The 22,497-nt window shown below is 43.0% G+C and overlaps 1 protein-coding gene across 2 annotated transcripts in view; it reads right to left on the minus strand.

The window, feature by feature from the left end:
* LOC142759333 (dysbindin-like) overlaps positions 1–21,784 on the minus strand; it is a 28,689-nt gene extending 6,905 nt beyond the window's left edge. Inside the window, exons 1-2 of one of the 2 annotated variants that reach the window (XM_075861415.1) lie at positions 21,682–21,784; positions 19,205–19,340 (exon numbers count right to left, since the gene is read on the minus strand). In XM_075861415.1, the coding sequence (XP_075717530.1) occupies positions 19,205–19,340; positions 21,682–21,699 (154 nt within the window). In that variant the 5' untranslated portion in view covers positions 21,700–21,784. Of the gene's footprint in view, positions 1–1,760; positions 2,001–19,204; positions 19,341–21,681 lie in introns of those variants that run through there. The other variant, XM_075861416.1, reaches the window with a different exon arrangement.
* Between the last annotated feature and the right edge of the window lie 713 nt (positions 21,785–22,497).

Below are 22,497 nucleotides of genomic sequence, written 5' to 3' on the forward strand. Positions count from 1 at the left end.
CATTTAATTTCCATCCCAAATGCTAAAATAATAAAATTCACGCTTGCTGAGCTATTTCTGTAAACTCTGCAGAACAAAACAGAGAGAGAGAGCTGTGCTCATGTGCTGACACTTCTTCATTCATTCTCCACCTGGATGCGGCGGTTGCCCCCTGCTTTGGAGATAGGTGCGGATTCCAGAGCTGGGACCCACACCTATCAGGCATTTATGACATATCCCGTGGATATGCCATTAATGTATAAGGTGGGAAAAACCCTTAAAAGGGGTTTTCAGAGATTAGAAGGAAGGGCCAGCTTTTTTCCAGAAACAGCACCAGTCTTGTCTACAGGCTGTGTCTGGTATTGCAGCTCAGACACAGCCTATGGATGAGTGGTGAGGTTTCTGGAAATAAGCAGTCCCTAATTCCGGACAACTCCTTTACAGAGGACATGTTATTCCATCTCCTAGTTGCTTTATATATAGAATATTATGTCCTGTAAACAAAGCGAAAATAGTTGTTTCCAAGGAAGCCCAACCTCATGGGAAAGAGCAATAGGTCTTAAAAATGTTACACTCTACTGGGAATAAAGGCCTGTACAAAAAGCTAATGAATTAAAGCACAGGGAGAACGGATGACTGGTTCCTTTCAAAGGGTTTCCCATTAATAATGCATAATCACTGTACAATAAAAAGTTATGTAAATTTCCAATATAATTTTTGCTTCTTCATTTTCAAAGTCTCTGCTTGCTGATGGTGAATTAAAGTCATTATTTTATCTATAGAATAACAACCTGCTTGCTCTGATCTTTGTATAACTCCCGGGGATTTCAAAGTTTTTGTGTTTTTGAAGCCTAGTGCCCAAATTGCAGCCCAGATTAGAGAACTTCATAAACAACTCCACTTATTGATGTTGTACAAATACGAAATGGCTTTGAAACGGATGAAAGCACATTTCTATGTAGCCGGAGATAAAGCTGGGGCTACACTTATTAGGAGAGTTAAAAAAAATCAGGCCAGGAGTACAATAGGTTTCATTGATCACCCTACAAAAGGCAAAGTTCATAATCCGGTAGATATTGCTGATGCATTCGTTGCATACTATGAGAAGTTATACAATTTAAACACAGATGAGACGGTTCCCCAGCCTACAGGCAAGCTGATTGAGGAGTTCCTTCACGGACTAGATCTCCCAAAGCTAGATGACTTACAAACAGAATCTTTAAATGCTCCGGTATCAGTAGAAGACATAGGGAAAGCTATTAAAACTATTAAAACCTCGAAAGCCCCGGGTCCTGATGGGATTCCGGGAGAGTACTATAAAACTTTTCCTGACCTCTTATCAGACGCTTTGGCCCAAGTGTTTAATGCCTCAGTACAAGTGGGTTCCTTTCCTAAGGAAATGCTGGCAGCTACAATTATTGCCTTGCCAAAACCAGGGAAGCCGCCAACATCACCAGGTAATTTTAGACTAATATCTCTGTTGAATACGGATTTGAAATTGTTTGCAAAAATCTTGGCCCTTAGGTTGGACCCTCTCCTTCCCTCACTAGTAAATGTAGACCAAGTTGGGTTTGTCAATCACAGACAAGCTACTGACGGTACTAGGAGAATGATAGACTTAATTCATATTGCTCAGTCTTCTTCTGTACCTGCGGTGTGCCTCTCCTTGGACACTGAAAAGGCTTTTGACAGGGTTCACTGGGGCTTCCTGTCACAGGTTCTTATGAAATTTGGGTTTGTGGGGTGGATCCATAGAGCTATAATGTCAATGCATACTTTACCTTCGGCCCAGATTTTCATATCAGGGATAATCTCCAAATCCTTTTGCTTGTCAAATGGTACAAGGCAGGGATGCCCCCTTTCATCACTAATCTTCATTTTGATAATGGAGCCATTTGCTTCGTCTATAAGATCTCACCAGAATGTCATAGGTATTTCCGTCGGTAATGTGCAGCATAAAATTGGACTGTATGCTGATGATGTGATCTTGACTGTAACCTCCCCAGTTCAATCTCTTCCTCATGTCCTTGCGAGTATAGTCGCCTTCAGTAAAGTATCTTATTATAAAATGAATGACTCTAAATCTGCAATGTTACCAATTCACGTTTCTAAATCTCTTAAAAAACATATTTCTAAACTAGTTCCATTCAGCTGGGCGGAAGGCCATATATCTTACCTTTATGACTAAATCGGCGGATATGGTTGCCTTTAACTTTAAAGATCTCTGTTCCTCCATTAAGGCTCAAATTCAGTAGGTCTCTGATGTTATTATATCATGGGTGGGTAGGATAAACCTAGTAAAGATGTGGCTCATGCCGAAGATTCTTTACTATTTGAGAACTATCCCTCTACAAATACCTTTGCTTCATCTAAAGGTTATAGGCAGAAGTGTTTGTCTCAATGGGCCCCTTGGACGGAGTTACCCCATGTTCAACTTCTGCTCCGTAAGAACTCTGTCACTCTGTGAATGTATCTGTGCTAACTTATACATGGTTTTCGTATCCTGCATCATCCTGTTCCTTTTTGTATAATTGCTTGCATTTATCACCACCACTCTTTGTATGTCTGTTTTTATGTTTGTTTGTCTTTTAATACGTCAGTATGTCAACGTCCGAGGCACGTTTCTGATAGCTCTAGGTGCAAGCTTTTTCTGTGTTCTGTATACAATACTGTGAGACTTTATCATTGGGATGTTGTATACTTTTGTATTGTACTTTGGAAAAATTAAAACCAAGTGAATTTCAAAGTTTTTGTGTTTTTTCTTGTATATTAGTATGTCCCATTTATCGGTGAATTGCTTCAATATAGGGAACGAAAAGTTGACTCGCAAGACAGTGAGGACCCTTGACGTGGGTTGTGAGCTTGATATTTTGGCCAAAATATGCAACTGTCAAAGATATTTTAATTATCTTTATATGTGTGAACATATATTGCTTTAAATGGACAGTTGAGTTGTCACTAAAGCTCAAAGACCTGCTGAAACAAGAGCCTACATGGGGGGATGGCTATTCTATTTCAAGTCGTTTAGTTTATGGCTTTGCATTTCAGCTGTTACAAAGGCAACGTGAGAAAACGTGCTGACATTGTATTTCTTATGGCTAAAGATATATGTGGAGTTTTGGGATATTACCATATTAAGAATGCTCATGCTTTGCAAGTATGAGGTTACCACCTACTCTCATTTTCTTATAAATAAAGATGGATCCGCCCCCTGTGGGCAGAGACTGTTTGAACACTGAAGCTGCGTGTCATGGTCTCTCTCCGGCCGGCCCCTCTCAGATACACCATTGAGAGGGCATTCATTAATTTGGAACTCATAGACAAATGCAGATAATGTCCAACGTTAATGGACAATGTAAATTCTGCAGCGACATTACTTGGGGGCTCGTCCGGGATTCTCAACACAGATCGAAGGCGACAATCGAAGGTGGATGACGGCTAAGATAACGGAGAACTGCACACAAAACCGGTGAGTAAGAAATGTTATTCTTACTGTGCACTTCTCTCTTGTTTTAGCTGCCGTGCAGGTATTGTCTCCTTTGACTATTTGGGAACATGAACACCATTTGTCTATGAGTTGTATGTATGAATTATAGGAATAGGTGTGTGAGTAGAAACGAATCTGTGAGTGTATCTGTGAGAGGCTGAGATAAGGGAGCGTTTGTTTTCTGATCCCAAAACATACAGAAACAACCAAATACCGAGATAACACTAAACGGCCTGTCCGAAGTGTTCCCTCCGGCCCCTGGGTTTAGTATGTATTAAGATCAGGTTGCAAATTGATCCTTGCAGAAGTGACGGGTAACCATCCCCGCCCAAGTGATTGTTAGGACTTTCGCGTATACAGACTGTGACCCATAGGATGCGCACCTGGCCGGAAGTAAGAGTATGTATGTGGGCTAATCCTTGGACGCCCGATCTGAATGAGTTGCTGATTATTAAGTAACATCTCTGTGACGAGAAAGTTTATAGAATATCCATGGGCGCCTGAGACAGTAAGATAGTTTGGCTGCTGTTTAGGAAACCGATCAGATATACGCGGTTGCCCTACTGATCAGCAGAAGTGCATAGGGAACCCCCATGACAGACTAAATGTAGGCTGAAGGGTTAAGTAGGCCAGGAAAATAGACTGAAGAGTTAGTACGGATGTGGCCAGGTTTGTCTTGACTCTGATAACTTGCTGCAGCGTGACATCACACAGCAAAAGCCATTGAGAAAAAGTCAAGATAAGGTTGGCTACATTAGTAAGTCTGGGATTTAGCAGAGGGCATGGGGAAATCTGGATCGAAGTATGCCCGAGGTAAAGTGCTGGCCAGCCGGGAATTGGGGCATAACACCCAAGGTACAGGGTGTGGTAAAACAGCAGCAGATATTGTTAAAAAGCAATGTGGGGAAGGGGCAGTAAATGCACCTGGAGGAAAAAAAATAAAAAATAAAAAATAAAAAAAAACACGGGAATGCCCAAGCAGGTAGTTTTCAGTTATACTAGAAGGGATGATTTCTTGAGAGATGATGGGCCCTGGATTAGTAGACAGAGTTGCAGAGAACAGATAGAAGTGATTGAATGTACCAGAAATAGAAAAAAAAACAAAAAAAAAACAAAAACACAAGGAAACACAGTTGTCAGTAAGAATTAACCAGCGTCTAATTCTATAGATAGAGACATTCCAGTAGAAAAGAATGTGCCAACGTATAATTCTTCTATGTACAGCTTTATAAACCAAAGGTTTCCAGAAACAAGAGGTTTCCAGGGGTGACAGGCGATCAGTTATTAGCCATACATAGAGAGTAAGGCGTCATCAGAATTCATAAAGGAATCAATTAACTCTTCACTTCCTAAAAAGGAAACATTGGGTGAAATGTTCAGGGATTGTTGATAGAGAGATGGACGTGGATTAGAAATTGGCTAGAAATAGAGTTAAAGCCAATAGGATAATTATAAGTGTAATGACCACGGATTGTAGAAGGAGAAGTGAGATTGATAAAGTGAAGATTCTTATGTATTTCTATCCAGATATGATTGTTGGAATATACTGTATATCATCTGTCCTAAATTGTCACTAATGAAATTTCCTCTAGTTATAGGAGTTTTCCAAGACATTTTAAACAATACTGTAAATCTTTTTCCTTTTTGGTTTATTTAACAGTCATTTTAATAATTGCATGGAATGTCTAACAAGATTTATTGTTAATCTATAGTAACCGTGTTAGACTAATAGAACTAATGATAAGAGAACGTGTGTTACTTACAAGAGCATGCCTCAGATATCCATTGTGGGAAAAAAAAAAACATGTGAAGAGGTTTTGTCATTGATTGACAGGAGCACATGGTGACATTTTTGACGTTGTAGCTCATAAGTTTTGGCTAGTAAGGGGTTAATGCTACATTCTCTGTTATCTGTAGTTTAGCTGTGTCTACAGAAAGTGCACATGTAGTGCAAGATAAGATCTGTGACTTAAAGATTAAAGAAAGACAAAAAAAAAGCCTAATAAGAATACAGGATTGAGTATTATATGTTTTATGTTTATATGTTATTTGTGTTTTATGTGTCGACCACAATGAAAAACTTCATTCATATTTAAATTTAATATGATGCGCATTACTAAATGATTATAGTTCATTGGATGAAGAATCCAAGAATAATAGGAGTTTATACACAGTCATTCTAGTTATATACTTGTTTTACATAAGGTCACACACAAAAGGTTTACACGTGTGAGATTGGATTCTCAGTACTGAGAGTGTCTGGGAACAGCTGGTATTGTGATTGACTGGTGTGTGCGCTGAACTATTTTTAAAGGGAAATGGTGTCTTTGAAATCACCACGTCAAGTGATTCAAAGAAGAAAGATTTTTATATGTCATTATTACATTTTAGTTTATGATTATTTGATATTAAAGGTTTCTATTGGCATATGATGACACATATAGTGCACGATATGTTTCATCATTTGTGTTAATAGATTGGTTTATTTAATAATTGACATATACTAATTAAGGAAACAAATATTTTGCTATTTTGCAAAGCTCTATTATTTAATTATAAGAGTATCCTTTCTGTTGAATGATGGTATATACATTACATATGCACATGACACACACACACACACACACACACACACACACACACACACACACACACACACAGAAACATGTTGGGAATATATTTTATGAAATGAAAATGCAAATAAGATGACAGCATTCACAGGAGCTGTTGTCACGTGTATGGTGTCAGATTCCTGTCCAGTCAATCTTATAGTTTCTGACATCCTTGCAGCAATTCAGGTTGTCATCCAATATAAGGCTGATGGACAGATTGAAGTTACTGATGATATGCAAAATTTTATGCGTGCAGCACTCTATGAGGATTGCACTGAGAGGAGGAAGACCCCACATCTCAGGCTTATTGAGGGCGGTCCTGTCCCTCTTCTGGGCACAGGGTAAACAGAAGTAGGACGCATGTCTGTGGCCCCTGTGACTGTTAAAATTGTTTGCAAACATCCCCAAACCTCAGTTGAAGCAGTGCCCTCCGAGCCTCCCACAGTTGAAAAGTATTGATAACCAGATAAGACAAGTATTTGGAGGCCGAGGTACTGAAGAAATGTGTATGTTCTTATAAGCCCCTCTCCCTAAGAATGCCAAACAGCATTGTACCTTCCGTCTTGTATATGTGTAGTAGCAGCAGCTGCTCTACTCAAAGACAAGACAACAGACATAGTGCTAAGATTAGCCTCTAGTTCTCAGGGTGCCCCATGCTGTTAGTGAGATTCTTCATCAAGCACACACTAAGCACATGGCTACTAAGTATAAGACCTGTCTCATCACCCCATATAAAACTAACCATACAGAGATGTACAGTGTTAAACCCTACTACATTGCTTCCGCAGGGTTCAACAAAGGAGGAAGAGAAGGATACATGGTCAATGGGGGACTTGAGAGGGAATGGGATAAGTCGCAGGAAACAGTAGACAGTGAATTTCCAGCCTGGTGGGAAGTTGATTTCTCAGCACATTTGATTCCCTAGTACCCAGATCATCAACATAATTGTCTTGAATGCCAATAGAGATAAAAACATTAAAAAAATGTAACAAAGAATCCAATATCTAATCCAGCTTTTGAGTTTCTTTTGTAGATGGTTCCAGGTACCACCATGAAGGATGCTACAAGACTGGGTATATACTGTCACTACCGAAACAGAGGTAATAAAGTAACAACCACTCCCATCCTCCGTGTCAGCACAGGAGGTGGAGGTGAAGGTACTCACTGAGGTGTGTAGACTGGCTGAAGGTAAAACCGCAAATATATATATATACACTGACTCTAGATATGCTTTTGGTATTGCACATGATTATGGCCTAATCTGGAGGAGCAGAGATTTTGCTGGATCCACGGGTAAACCCATAATGTTGAGAGAGTGAGAGAACTGTTTGAGGCTCTGACACTGCCAAAGCAGGTAAATATACGTAAAGTGCAAGCTCTTACTAAAATGCAAACTACCCCCGAAGCAAGGGGAAATAGACTAGTAGACAAGGCTGCGAAAGCTGCGGCTCTCATGTCCCTCATAGAGGAGGACGTAGTATTCTTGACCAGCATAGTATCTGGTCCCATAGACATTATAATATTAAGTAGCCTACAAAGTCAAGCCATATAAGAGGAAAAAGGACATTGGCAGACAAAAGGTGCCAGTGAAGGGGAGGATGGAATATGGAAGGTGGGTAACAGTATGTGCCTACCCAGAGTCCTCTTCCCCATGATAACCCAACTAATGCACGGACCAACGCAGGTGTCAAGAGAAGGAATGAGTGCAATGGTGACCAAATGGTGTGTACCCCCGGGGTTTCAGCAGGTGCTGTTGCCAGATTTGTCCAGAGGTGCATGATATGTGTCTGCCATAACATAGGCAAAACTGTGCAGGTTGCAAAAAGGCATATGGTAAAGGCAGACCACCCATATCAGCGATTGCAGATTGACTCCGTTACCAAAGGTGGGACAGTATGAACATGTACCGGTCTGTGTAGATCTGTTCTCTGGGTGGCCTGAGGCGTGGCCAGTAACGTAGGGCCACAGCAAAAGAAAGATGGCTCTCAGAAGTGGTATGTAGATATGGGGTCCCTGAGACAATAGAAAGTGATAGAGGAATTCACTTTACTGGAGAGGAACTCCAAGACATCCTGCAGGTCCTGGGTATAGAGCAGCTTTTCACACCCCGTATCCCAAGAGCAATGGGAATGTAGAAAGGTGGAATGGGACTTTTAAGTTAAAAATCCAGAAGGTCATGGCTGAAACTCATAAACCATGGACTGAGTGCCTGCCTATTGCCCTCTGACCTCACCAGTTATGTGGGAGCTCTGAAGAAACAGCTCACGCAGATGTATAAATATGTTTATGATTCCATTCCAGAACCTAAGCGAAAGGAGGACATTGTTTACAGCCGGGGACTGGGCGTGTTTAAAGAGACGCCGTAAAGCACCACAGCCGCACTGTGACGCTCCGTACCAAGTCCAGCTCACAACTTCCACATCCGTTAAATTGGAAGGAAAGAACTTGGACACGCCGGTCACTGCTGACAGGTCCTCAATCACGATGATGAACTATGAGTCTCGTCAAGCTCCAGCTGACCTTCATCTTCTCTGTCATCTCTACTTTACCTATTGTCTAAATGATGAGCTAGAAGAAGAGTTTAATGACATGTTTATCAAACATCAAGTGATATCAGTATTGACTACATTGCTGGACTGTTGTATATGTCTCTATTCAAAGATGATGCCATATCTGAAGATAGATGAAGTTATTGCTTGGCCTTGCGGTCCCATCTCTTTTCCCTAGCGCTTAACCCTTACTCTCCTGGAGTTGTCCTCTTGTAATAGCAGCGGGGGTATTGGTCCCCTGTCTGTTTACACCGTGTAAGATATTCAAAGAGGGAAGCGCTGCGGAAAACAGATCTCAGGCCAGGAATACGGCCGTCCATGATTATATGTTACCCCAATGACAGTGTGTGATGTGTAAACATGGGTCAGGTTAATAAAAATGACATGTTGTTTGATGCTGTAAACCTCACCAGCTGTGAGGGAAGAGACACAGAATATGTATAGTCTGGGGATAAGAGCAACTGGCAGCTCCTAGTGCTCAGAGAGAGCTAGAAAATGGATCACGCAGGGTCTAGAGGGTGCAATACGAGGTAATCTAACTAATAAAGGGGGTGGCATCGATGAATGCCACCGGACGGGACATGATCTTGTTCTCCTGGATTGCAGGAGTGTTAAATCACTCCAGGGATGTGCTTCAACCCAACATGTATGTCATATATGTGGGTACGAGGCATATAAGTGGTTGCCACCCAGGAGACCAGGAGTATGTACCTTAGCTAGACTACAACCAGCTACTTAGATAGAGATATATTATGTTTAAACTTGTAACATGTTTGATTGCAAAAGTATCAGCACACGATATTAAAGTGCATGAGGTCCAGACCACCCTAAGAACCGAGGTGGGAGGAAACATTCAGAGCCACCTGTTTATGTGACACTAAATGCTTCTACACCTGATAAAGTTATCTGTCAAGTCGTAGAAAACCACCAAGATAGATGGGTTTGCCCGAATTGTGAAACCTGTAATTCCCTAAATCTTCAGGTGTGTACAGTATGTAACGCTGTGCACTCACCTATTGCTAGACACGTATCCTGAGTATTCGTCTCGCGGTGAATGGCATTAAAAAAATGCCCTGGTCTAGGGGATCTAGCCAGAACGTAATCTCGGACGAATATTCGAATACATGGCTAAGCAATTTTATGTTCAAAAGAAGGGAATTGTCAAAGATATTTTAATTATCTTTATATGTGTGAACATATATTGCTTTAAATGGACAGTTGAGTTGTCACTAAAGCTCAAAGACCTGCTGAAACAAGAGCCTACATGGGGGGATGGCTATTCTATTTCAAGTCGTTTAGTTTATGGCTTTGCATTTCAGCTGTTACAAAGGCAACATGAGAAAACGTGCTGACATTGTATTTCTTATGGCTAAAGATATATGTGGAGTTTTGGGATATTACCATATTTAGAACGCTCATGCTTTGCAAGTACGAGGTTACCACCTACTCTCATTTTCTTATAAATAAAGATGGATCCGCCCCCTGTGGGCAGAGACTGTTTGAACACTGAAGCTGCGTGTCATGGTCTCTCTCCGGCCGGCCCCTCTCAGATACACCATTGAGAGGGCATTCATTAATTTGGAACTCATAGACAAATGCAGATAATGTCCAACGTTAATGGACAATGTAAATTCTGCAGCGACATTACTAATACCTCATGTTTATCATGTTTACTTTTTTCAGGAGGCAGCCAGGTCACGTAATGCTGGGGGACAATAGTGTGCCATTGTCTGGTGTGGCGTGCAGGGCACACGCCACACCAGACAATGGCAACATCTACCCTAAATGCTAAAATAATAAAGTTCACGCTTGCTCAGCTGTTTCCGTAAACTCCTTAGAACAAAATAGAGAGTTGTGCTCATGTGCTGAGACTTCTTCATTCATTCTCCGCCTGGATGCTGCGGCTGCCCCCCGCTTGGAGATAGGTGCGGATACTATTAGATCACCTGATCTAATAGTATGGGTGTGACTAATAAGCGGTGATCCGCCAAGATACACTATGCCGTGCAACCAACAGATTTTTTGCAGCTTTGGTTGTGTGCAGTGATAATACTGAGCAGTCACTCCCCTCTAGATTAGTGGGAGTGGATAGCACTAGCATACTGTACCTGAGCACTCTCCCACCTATTTCGCATTTGTGGTTTGTCTGCCCCCTGTTGGGGACTGGTGTTAACCTGCCCATTTAGTAAGTATGGCCTGTTGTTTGCTTTTTCTTGTATATTAGTATGTCCCATTTTTCGGTGAATTGCTTCAGTGGAGAGGGACACACACACAAGCACGGCCACCTCTCCATTGAACTCTATTGGGACTGCAGCGGCTACTATTCAGGGGTCACTAGATTCCTGTCCTCCTGATAGGTGGGTTTCCCAGACAGGGTAACCACACCTATCAGGCATTTATTGCATATCCTATTAAGATACCTCTTTAGTATATATCAGTGTAGTTAAAATGTACCAGTGTTGAGCCAAGGCTGTTTAGTTCAGAGTGTTGCCTAGACTGGATACATTGTACCAAACTGTCAGCCTTGGCCAGCCTTACGTTGGATGGTGCCCTGTGCGATATACCTTCTGTTGCTACCCCCCATATGTTCTACTGCCATACAGTGTAAACTTACTCTATATATACACCTAGGGATGTCACGATACCAGAATTTGGACTTCGATACCGATACTTCGTTTAGTATTGCGATTTCTATACCAATTTCGATACTTTTGCCAACAGTAATAAAAAAAAAAGTTCTTCCGTTTTCTGATGTGAGGCGCGTGGTATGATGAATTTTGAACGCGCCTCACATTAATAGTAATTAATCCCATCATGTTTCTCAGTCATAATGGGTTAATGTGTGAGGTACATGATGGGGTTAATTACTATTAATGTGAGGAACATGGAGGTTAAATTCATCGCACCTCGTGCCTCACATTAATAAGTGAATGAAAGCCGTGTTTATTTAATTTTTTTACAGCGCACACCTCATAAATGATGCAAAAAAATTGTTGTGCACGCCATTACTGAATGTGTGTATTTTATGTATTGAGACTTATTTTAATGTTTATTGTAAAAAAGGTGAATGTGTATTTTTTTTACATTTTAACAATACTTTGTTTTTACTTTATTTTTAAACTTTAATGTACTGACATATACCAGATATGTGCCAGTACATCAGCCTGTGGACGGATAGCACACAGGCAGTTGTTAGGACATACTTGGGTATGTCCTAACAACATGAAATATGGTAAGACAGCCCTGGGGTCCGTCAATAGACCCTGGGCTGTCTGCCCATATATGGTATGGCCCTCGATCGCGTCACAGGAATTCCCTGTGACGCGATCCAGGGGCATCCCCCCTTCTCATTTTCTCATGAATGCTGCAGTCAGCTGTGATCGCAGCATTCAGGGGAATAGCGGCGGAGATGAGAGGTTTCTCTGATCTCCGCCGTTATAGAGCGGGGCTGCGGCTGTGTAATACAGTCATTGCCCCGCTCCTGACAGGAAGTGCGCGAGCGCTCAGCATGAGGAGATGCGCTCGGCACTGCACTAATGAGCGGCGGTTCAGGCACTGAGGACAGAACATGGGGGTGTTTTGTAGTGCGCCCGCCATGTTCTGTCTCCAGTGCCGCCGCTCATTAGTGCAGCGTCGGCCGCATCGCATCATCCTGACGGCGCGCACATGTCAGGACTCAGGAGCGGGGCTGTGGCTGAATTACACAGCCGCAGCCGCGCTCTCATACATTCATGTATTACTATACTGAGCTGTGCGGCTGCGCAGCTCAGTATCGAAATACAGGAAATAGCGGTATCGAACCGTTTAGGGATGCACAGTATCGAAACAGTATCGAAGTTTCGATGCACCATGCATCCCTATATACACCATTAAGTGCCTAATTATCAGCATCATACAGGAAATAACAGGGCCTATTACTCACCTTGCACGACTTATCCGACGAGTCCCAGCAAGCAGCCGCGGCTCCTCCTTTGTTCCTATCTTCGGCCGCAGCCCTGCTGGCTCTGGCCGTGGCTCTGAACTTCTCCATAGCAGGTGGCGTCGGGTTGCCAAGGCAACAGAGGCCCGCCGATGACATAATGGCCTATTTAAAGGGGGATCACGCTGCTATGCCTTGCCTGCGGATTGTGATTCATTCCCTTTCTTGGTTCTCAGTCCTTGTGCTACTGATCCTGACTCACGATTGACCTTGACCTTAGTCTTATTTCTTGATATTGCTACTGCCTCGCCCTTGAGATTGCTTGCCTGGTGCCTATTGTTCTACTCCTGGCTCCGTTCCCGACTATGTTGCCATCTCATCCTCTGACTTGTTATATCCTATGGATATGCGATAAATGTCTGAGATGGTATTATTCTTTAAAGAGACTCTGTCACCACATTATAAGTGCCGTGTCTCCTATATAAGGAGATCGGCGCTGTAATGTAGGTGACAGTAATGCTTTTTATTTAAAAAAACGATCTTTTTTCACAACGTTAGGAGCGATTTTGGTTTATGCTAATGAGCTTTCTTAATGCCCAAGTGGGCGTACTTTTACTTTCGACCAAGTGGGCGTTGTACAGAGGAGTGCATGATGCTCACCAATCGGCATCATGCACTCCTCTCCATTCATTTACACTGCACTAGCGATATAGATATATCGCTATGTGCAGCCTCATACACAAACCCTAACATTACTACAGTGTCCTGATAATGAATACACATGAAATCCAGCCTGGACGTCATGTGTACTCAGAATCCTGACACTTCTGACTCTTTTTTTGGTCAGCGTCATGCACTCCTCTGTACAACGCCCACTTGGTCGAAAGTAAAAGTACGCCCACTTGGGCATTAAGAAAGCTCATTAGCATAAACCAAAATCGCTCCTAACGTTGTGAAAAAAGATAGTTTTTTTTAAATAAAAAGCATTACTGTCACCTACATTACAGCGCCGATCTCCTTATATAGGAGATAGGGCACTTATAATGTGGTGACAGAGCCTCTTTAAATATCTGCTCTCTGTAAGTTTAGGAGTCCAGTGGGCAGTATAAATAGTGTGGAGTGTGTCAATCACTGAGTAAGACCACCCACTGGACTCCTAAGACCAGAGTGCACAGATTTATGTGAAACATTTTTAAGATACACTCCCACAAAACTATATACCAATCTCCAATTGCTTTATAACATGATACCTGCAGATTGGACTGCATGTTCAATGTGACAGGTTCCCTTTAAGCTTTGTTTAGACAAGACTGGAAACCCCTTTAATCCTTAGTGCTGTGATAACCATTGACGTTTGGGCCTTAAAAGGCAGGAATTATAATAATCATATTGCAGAACTGATGAAATTCTGTGTTGAGTTTTCATAAATGGCAACATTTATAACAAATATGTAATATAAGGCTGGGTTCACACAGAGTTTTCTGCAGGCAGTTATTCGTCCATGGCCATTGAGCGTCACGGGCAAAAAAATGCAGAGAATTACGCTTTCTCTGCCTCCCATTGATGTCAATGGGAGGTCAGAGACATAAATGCCCGAAGATAAGGCATGTCGCTTCTTTTTTTTCCCGCGAGACGGTTTTTGGCGTGTTTTCCGACGCGGTTTCCGCGTAAAAAAAACTCTGTGTTAGCTCACCCTAAATCAGGTTTCTCTTCATGCAATAAACATTGGCTGGACGTCCACAGGAGAATTCCATGTCATTTCTGCATTATATCCCAGTAAAGTATACACAGATGATAAACCTCTGAAGAATTATGTGCAGCAGCATTCCATTATAGATCTGTAGACCTCAGGTGCACACTGTATATTTTTACGTTTTCCTCATAAGGCTGACATGCTTCACATATTTTACAATGACGTTTCACATATGTATCATTCTTATGTTTTTCTGCCTCTTTTTATGGGCTGGCAGCAAAATGAGGACTAGTACAATATGTATCCAAAAATTTACGATTGGCGTAAATCAGAAGTTAGAGCAGCAGCCAAGGTTTGTTAATTATCGTATGTGTGTTTTACTATAAGGGCTTATTCAGAGGAACGTGGGTAAATTCGGACGTGAAAAACAGCTGTCTTTCATGTCCGCGTTGCCCAGTGCGGGTCCCGTTTTCACGGATCCCCATAGACTTGAGTGGAGGGATCCGTGAAAATGGAAGAAAATAGGACATGTTCTATTCTTCAACGGACCCTTCACACGGTACGTTGAAACAACGGCCCTGTTAACGGCCCCATTGAAATACATGCACCCGTGTGACGCCGTTGTTTTAACGGCCGTCACATGGACATATTCAATGTTCGTCTAAATAAGCCCTAAGAGATACGTACATCTACACTACCGTTCAGAAGTTTAGGGTCACTTAGAAATTTCCTTATTTTTGAAAGAAAAGCACAGTTTTTTTCAATGCAGATAACATTAAATTAATCAGAACTACACTCTATACATTGTTAATGTGGTAAATGACTATTCTTTCTGCAAACGTCTGGTTTTTAATGCAATATCTACATAGGTGTATAGAGGCCCATTTCCAGCAACCATCACTCCAGTGTTCTAATGGTACATTGTGTTTGCTAACTGTGTTAGAAGGCTAGTGGATGATTAAAAAACACTTGAAAACCCTTGTGCAATTATGTTAGCACCGCTGTAAACAGTTTTGCTGTTTAGAGGAGCTATAAAACTGACCTTCCTTTGAGCTAGTTGAGAATCTGGAGCATTAAATTTGTGGGTTCGATTAAACTCTCCAAATGGCTAGAAAAAGAGAGCTTTCATGTGAAACTCAACAGTCTATTCTTGTTCTTAGAAATGAAGGCTATTCCATGCGAGAAATTGCCAAGAAACTGAAGATTTCCTACAACGGTGTGTACTACTCCCTTCAGAGGACAGCACACACAGGCTCTAACCAGAGAGTAGAAAGAGAAGTGGGAGGCCCCGCTGCACAACTGACCAACAAGACAAGTACATTAGAGTCTCTAGTTTGAGAAATAGACGCCTCACAGGTCCTCAACTGGCAGCTTCATTAAATAGTACCCGCAAAACGCCAGTGTCAACGTCTACAGTGAAGAGGTGACTCCGGGATGCTGGCCTTCAGGGCAGAGTGGCAAAGAAAAAGCCATATCTGAGACTGGCTAATAAAAGGAAAATATTAATATGGGCAAAAGCACACAGACATTGGACAGAGGAAGATTGGAAAAAAGTGTTATGGACAGACGAATTGAAGTTTGAGGTGTTTGGATCACACAGAAGAACATTTGTGAGAAGCAGAACAACTGAAAAGATGCTGGAAGAGTGCCTGACGCCATCTGTCAAGCATGGTGGAGGTAATGTGATGGTCTGGGGTTGCTTTGGTGCTGGTAAAGTGGGAGATTTGTACAAGGTAAAAGGGATTTTGAATAAGGAAGGCTATCACTCCATTTTGCAACGCCATGCCATACCCTGTGGACAGCGCTTGATTGGAGCCAATTTCATCCTACAACAGGACAATGACCCAAAGCACACCTCCAAATTATGCAAGAACTATTTAGGGAAGAAGCAGGCAGCTGGTATTCTATCTGTAATGGAGTGGCCAGCGCAGTCACCAGATCTCAACCCCATAGAGCTGTTGTGGGAGCAGTTTGACCGTATGGTACGCAAGAAGTGCCCATCAAGCCAATCCAACTTGTGTGAGGGGCTTCTGGAAGCATGGGGTGAAATTTCTCCCAATTACCTCAGCAAATTAACAGCTAGAATGCCAAAGGTCTGCAATGCTGTAATTGCTGCAAATGGAGCATTCTTTGACGAAAGCAAAGTTTGAAGGAGAAAATTATTATTTCAAATAAAAATCATTATTTCTAACCTTGTCAATGTCTTGACTATATTTTCTAGTCATTTTGCAACTCATTTGATAAATATAAGTGTGAGTTTTCATGGAAAACACAAAATTGTCCGGGTGACCCCAAACTTTTGAACGGTAGTGTACGTTTTACTGAGGAGCTAGTTCAAAGATTACAACCAATATGGCTGCACTCAATGTTGTAACCTTTGCAAAAATGACCGCCACAACTAAACAGAGATGACAATATTTCTTCACCTTTTCTTAGAACTCTAAATTGTGCTGTTCCTGGTTATTCCTCCTGGTAATGTATGAATAAATTAACAACTGGGCATTACCTTTCCCCTTGTAAATTAGGTGTGTCTGACTGTCAAAACTGATTGGTCATTGTCGAGTGTGTTGGGACACGGTAGGTAATGGTTACGCCCAGTTGTCAATTTAACAATGCTCTAGGATTTTTATGGGGAGTACAAGTCAGGAGAGCTGACAGGCCCTCCCTAAGGCCTAATTCACACGAGCGTGTTCGGTCCGTGATATAGTTGTGCAAAATAGATGACGTCATGATACATATGTGAATGTGGCTTTAAACAAACAATGTATGCTGGAATGCCCCCTAGCAAAACCTAAATAACTGTGCTGATGAGTACAGGGCAGACACACCTTGAGCATGCTATGGGCACAGGGGTCCCCCCCCCCCTAATTCTGTCATCTGCATCTAACTCACTGGAAAATAGAGATTACAGTAAAGGCTATGGCCAGTTATTTGCTTGTCATGAAATTTCCAGCTTTCCTACAATTTTAAATATCGCAGGTTTCATGCGAAAGCTGGAAATTTCATGACAAGCAAATAACTTGCCATTGCCTTTACTTTAACGTCTGTCCCACACTATCACCTCCACTATCTGACTACTACCACCAATCTTGACCACAACCCCAACTCTTCTCTCTATTCTGCAGTCTTCATATTATAAGGTCAGGGCCCACTACTACGGAATAAAATTGGGTTTTATTTCTCCCCCCTGTTTTGTTTCACGTTGTACAGTGTCACAGAAGGTTATGGAGCTGTATAAGTAAATATTACTTTATTATTTATAGGTGATATACATCTTTATGTTTCATTATCTTACTCCATTCTTCACATGTTATAAACATTACATTATGACGTCAATATTTATCGTTCATTAAGCTATATCTGATCAGTATTGATTTCTTTATGAGCTGGAGCGCTCTGATAATAGAGCATAGCATTAGTGGGGAATAATACTGGCAAAAGCGAAAAGCCAAGAGGTGCCACAGTAAGGCCCTGTTCACACAGAGTTTTGCAGATAGAAAAATGTGCCTCAGAATTCCTTCAGGAATTTTGAGGCAGATTTTTAACTGCCTGCGCTTTATTTCCACGTTTTCCGCAACGTTATTCGCAGTGTTTCTTGCCCCCGGCCATTGAAGCTAATGCAATGACCGCGGGCAAAAAAAACATCGCAAAACACTTGGAAACTAGTGCTGCTGTTTTTTTTTTGCCTCCCATTGATCCAATGGTAGGTCAGAAGTGGAAACCGCAGCGAAAAAGAACATGTCGCTTTTTTCCCCGCCAGGGAAAAAAAGCGCCTCTGCCTCCCATTAAAATCAATGGTGGGCGATTTTGGCCATTGTTTGACGCTGATTCCGAGACGGTTTCCGTGTCCAAATCAGCACCAAAAAACTCTGTGTGAGCAGGGCCACATCTAAAAATACTCGATTTTTTTAAATTAAAATGGTAGATGCATTTTTATGGTGTTTTTGTTGACATTGTTTTGCTAATAGTCTGTTTTTACATTGCAAATCATGTGATTCAAAGATCATGTGATCATGTGAAACACATGCTTTTTTCTGAACCCCCCCCATCGAAAACGGCATAAAAAAATGCAACACACATTGACACTTTCATGGGGGGGGTGGGGGGGGGGGAAGCTCTAAAGGTCTATGGGACCAAAACGCCACTGAACGACACAAAAAAATGCCAGTGCCAGGCTTGATATGATTTTGGAAAAACACCACTGACTTAAACGCCACTAAAAACATGGCTTACTTCCTAAAAAGGTTGTATGTGAATCCACCCTAGGGGTTATCCCGTCTCTGGGACCCCACCTATCAGGGGAGCAGGAGTCCCCGATCTCTGTCGTGCAAGCAGAAGTGGGCGGCAGCGTTTTTTTTCTGTAGCTCGAGAGTCTAGAAAGAGAGGCAAACATACACAACCACATCTCTGTTCTGTCTCCACCAGGATGAGGGGCAGCCGGCTGCTCTACTAGAAGAAGGGGAGTCATAAGACCCTTATTCTCCTGATAGGTAAGGGTCACAAAGGTGGCACCTCCAATGATCAGACATAAAATAATGTACAGAATCCTTATCTAGTGGGATTTCCTCTCCATAATCTGATAGTAAGGCCTAATTCACACGAGCGTTGAGCACCTCGGACGTGAAAAACGACAGTGCTCGGCGCTGCAGGACGCGATGTCTCGCATCCCCCATAGATTAGAGTCTATGGAGGGATGAGTGATGCGTGAAAAGAACGGACATGTCCTATTTTCCCACGGACCCTTCACACGGTCTGTTGAAACAACGGCTGTGTGAACGGCCACATTGAATTACATAGGTCCGTGGGACGGCTGCTATTTCAACGGCCGTCCCACGGACATTTTAACACGCTCGTGTGAATCAGGCCTAAAAGCAAAAACGGTCTGTATCTTATAGCCCTACAGAACCACATCAATAGGGAGTGATGATCCCTTCAGAGTAGTATATCCCAGCACCCTCCACTCACGTCTCCATCGCTCATTCAGCAGGTGAATATGGGGGTAGCACATTTCTACATCATGCGCCAGGACATCCTCGAAGAAGCGCTGACGATCCCTCAGGTGCTGTGTGCTGGAGCTCTGGCTCTGGAAGACAGGATGCCCCTGGATGACAGGAGAGAGATTAGGGTTACAACAGGTGCACATTTTAAGATGGTCAAAAACACTCTAAAGGTATGTGCACACACAAAATAAAAAACGTCTGAAAATACGTAGCTGTTTTCAAGGGAAAACAGCACCTGATTTTCAGGCGTTTTTTAATCAAAGTCGTGTTTTTTGGCAGCGTTTTTTAACGGTTGTTTCTGGAGTCAATGAAAAATGGCTCAAGAACTGACATGCACTTCTTTTTCGTAGGCGTCTTTATACGCAGCCGTTTTAAAAAACGGCCGTGTAAAAAACGCCCCATCGGAACAGAACGCCCTATTTCCCATTGAAGTCAATGGGCAGATTTGTAGGCATTCTGCTACTGATTTTTCGGGACGTATATTGCCCGAAAAATGTCTGAAAACATTACGTGTGCACATACCCTAGTGCTTCAACCTATAACAAGTAATCCATGCATCTATGGTGACAAAGCAATGAGTTCCATCAGTGGGAAAATGTAACGGAAATTCTTGCAAATGACTTTTGGTTGCTGGTCACTGCCACTACAACCATCTGCTCTTGATGATTTTCCATTCAGGGCAATACAATACTAAAGTGTATGTTCTCCCATGGGAAAATTGTTTCAAGCAGTGGCGTAACTACCGCCGTAGCAGCAGTAGCGGCTGCTACGGGGCCCGCGGCATGAGGGGGCCCGTGTCGCCCGCCGGCACGGGACCCCACCATGTCCGCAGGCTCCGCTAGCAGCCGCTATAGCTGCCACAGCGGGACGCCACTGATCACTACGGCAGAGCAGGGAGGTATCTCCCCGCTCTGCCATTAAACAAAAGACATGTATCCCCTATCCACAGGATAGGGGATACATGTGTGATCGCTGGCAGCGATAAGGAGAACGGGGGACTGAAAGTCCCCTGAAGTTCTCCATCACAAACCTCGTACTTCCGGGTTCTGTGTCGGCTTCTCCGTAGAAATGAATGGAGCGCCGGTCGCGCTTGTGCGTATGCGTGACCAGCGCTCCTTTCATTTTTATTGAGCTGCCGACACAGACGCCGGAAGTCAGAGGTTAGTCATGGAGAACTTCAGGGGACTTTCAGTTCTCCCTATCAATGCCAGGGATGCATGTTATTTGTAGGACACAACAAAACTGTAGGTCGCATTTTTTTTTTTGGGGGGGGGGACGCTGTATGGCGTTCCCTGCAGGGGGGGGCGCTGTATGCCGTTCCCTGCAGGGGGGGGGCGCTGTATGGCGTTCCCTGCAGGGGGGGGGCGCTGTATGGCGTTCCCTGCAGAGGGGGGGGGGGCGCTGTATGGCGTTCCCTGCAGGGGGGGCGCTGTATGGCGTTATCTACAGGGGGGACTGTATGGCGTTCCCTGCAGGGGGGGCTGTATGGCGTTCTCTACAGGGGGGGCTGTATGGCGTTCTCTACAGTGGGGGCTGTATGGCGTTAGCGCCATACAGCCCCCCCTGTAGAGAACGCCACACAGTCCCCCCTGTAGATAACGCCACACAGTCCCCCCTGTAGATAACGCCACACAGTCCCCCCTGTAGATAACGCCACACAGTCCCCCCTGTAGATAACGCCACACAGTCCCCCCTGTAGATAACGCCACACAGTCGCCCCTGTAGATAACGCCATACAGTCCTCCCCGTAGATAACGCCATACAGTCCCCCCTGTAGATAACGCCATACAGTCCCCCCTGTAGATAACGCCATACAGTCCCCCTCTGTAGATATCTACAAAGGGGGCTGTATGGCGTTATCTACAGGGGGGGGGGGCTGTATGGCGTTATCTACAGGGGGGCTGTATGGCGTTATCTACAGGGGGGGCTGTAAAAAAGGCACTATCTACAAGGGGGGGGGGTTGTGTGACTCTCAGGGGAGGGGGGGGCCCCAGTCAAAAGTTTGCTATGGGGCCCAGTCTTTCCTAGTTACGCCCCTGGTTTCAAGCATAGCAAATTATCTTTGCATGTCATTGGTTTAAAGAGAATGGTTCCATTATCAAAAGCTTCATCTGATTATGGCCAAGTCTTTATGGACAGCTTAATACTCATGTCCTGCAAGAATTGACAAATTCAGTACAGTAAATGAAAGTGAATAAGGAAAAGAGGTAAAGTTATAGGGAGCACAGATGCTACAGCATTGCCATACAAGGATTTCTTTAGGGCGTTTGCAGCACCCTAAGTCCTCTACATACAGGACCGGACCCCTCCCCACAGTGTCACTACAAGGCATGCACATACTGCCTGTTGAGGGTCGTAGACATATAAGAATGCATGAAGATCACCCACTGAACAGGAGAGAGGATATATATTAAAATGAGCACAGTTTACAGATGTACTTACGTGGGATCTGGCTGTCATGTCTGAGCCGGGTGTGCAGTGTAGGAGCTCCGTCCTTGTATATAAGTTGTCAGGACTTTTCAGTACAGTGTGAGCACAGAGATGGGCGGCAACATTCATGTCTCATTACTCATCCTAAGAGAATGGAGACACTATATATACAGATGTAACAGAGCTGAATGTGTCATTTAACTCATTGGAAGGATTTTGTTTAACTTTAACTCTTTGGGCTGAGAAGTTACATACATTTTGATTTATGAAAAAAACAACAATAAATCATAGAGGAAACTGGGGACAACTTTGCAGAATAGTCTATGGTACAGCAGAACTTATTACATTATATGTTTGCTACTCATTTGTCACCAATTTCTCATCGGGTTAAGTAAAAGGGCATTGTAAGGAGAACAGCTTGAAGGATTATTCGCATCAAAGACGGGATATGCCATAAATGTCTGATAGATGCGGGTCAAAAGTGGTGTGAGCAACACAAAAGGTTAAAACTTTTGGGCCGTTTGCAACATCTCTACACTAGAAAACTGGCTTAGAACTAGTAATACATTTCCCCCATTGTCACAATAGCGGTCTTTTATTAAAATAATAATTAATACCAGAGTGATTCTTTAAAATGGATTTGTTACAATCACAGCTGATTGGGATCTTGTCAGATCTGACCTTGTAAAGTATATCTATGATCATCTGACACATCACATATTCACCAGGTAAAAACAGGATGAGGCATTATTAAATCCTGTATTTTTTTGATCTTTCTTTCTGAAGTCATGACAGTCAGGTTCCTTCATAAAAAGGTAGTGGGTGGTT

This window comes from Rhinoderma darwinii, chromosome 4 (assembly GCF_050947455.1).
Source record: "Rhinoderma darwinii isolate aRhiDar2 chromosome 4, aRhiDar2.hap1, whole genome shotgun sequence".
NCBI classification, from domain to species: Eukaryota; Metazoa; Chordata; class Amphibia; order Anura; family Rhinodermatidae; genus Rhinoderma; species Rhinoderma darwinii.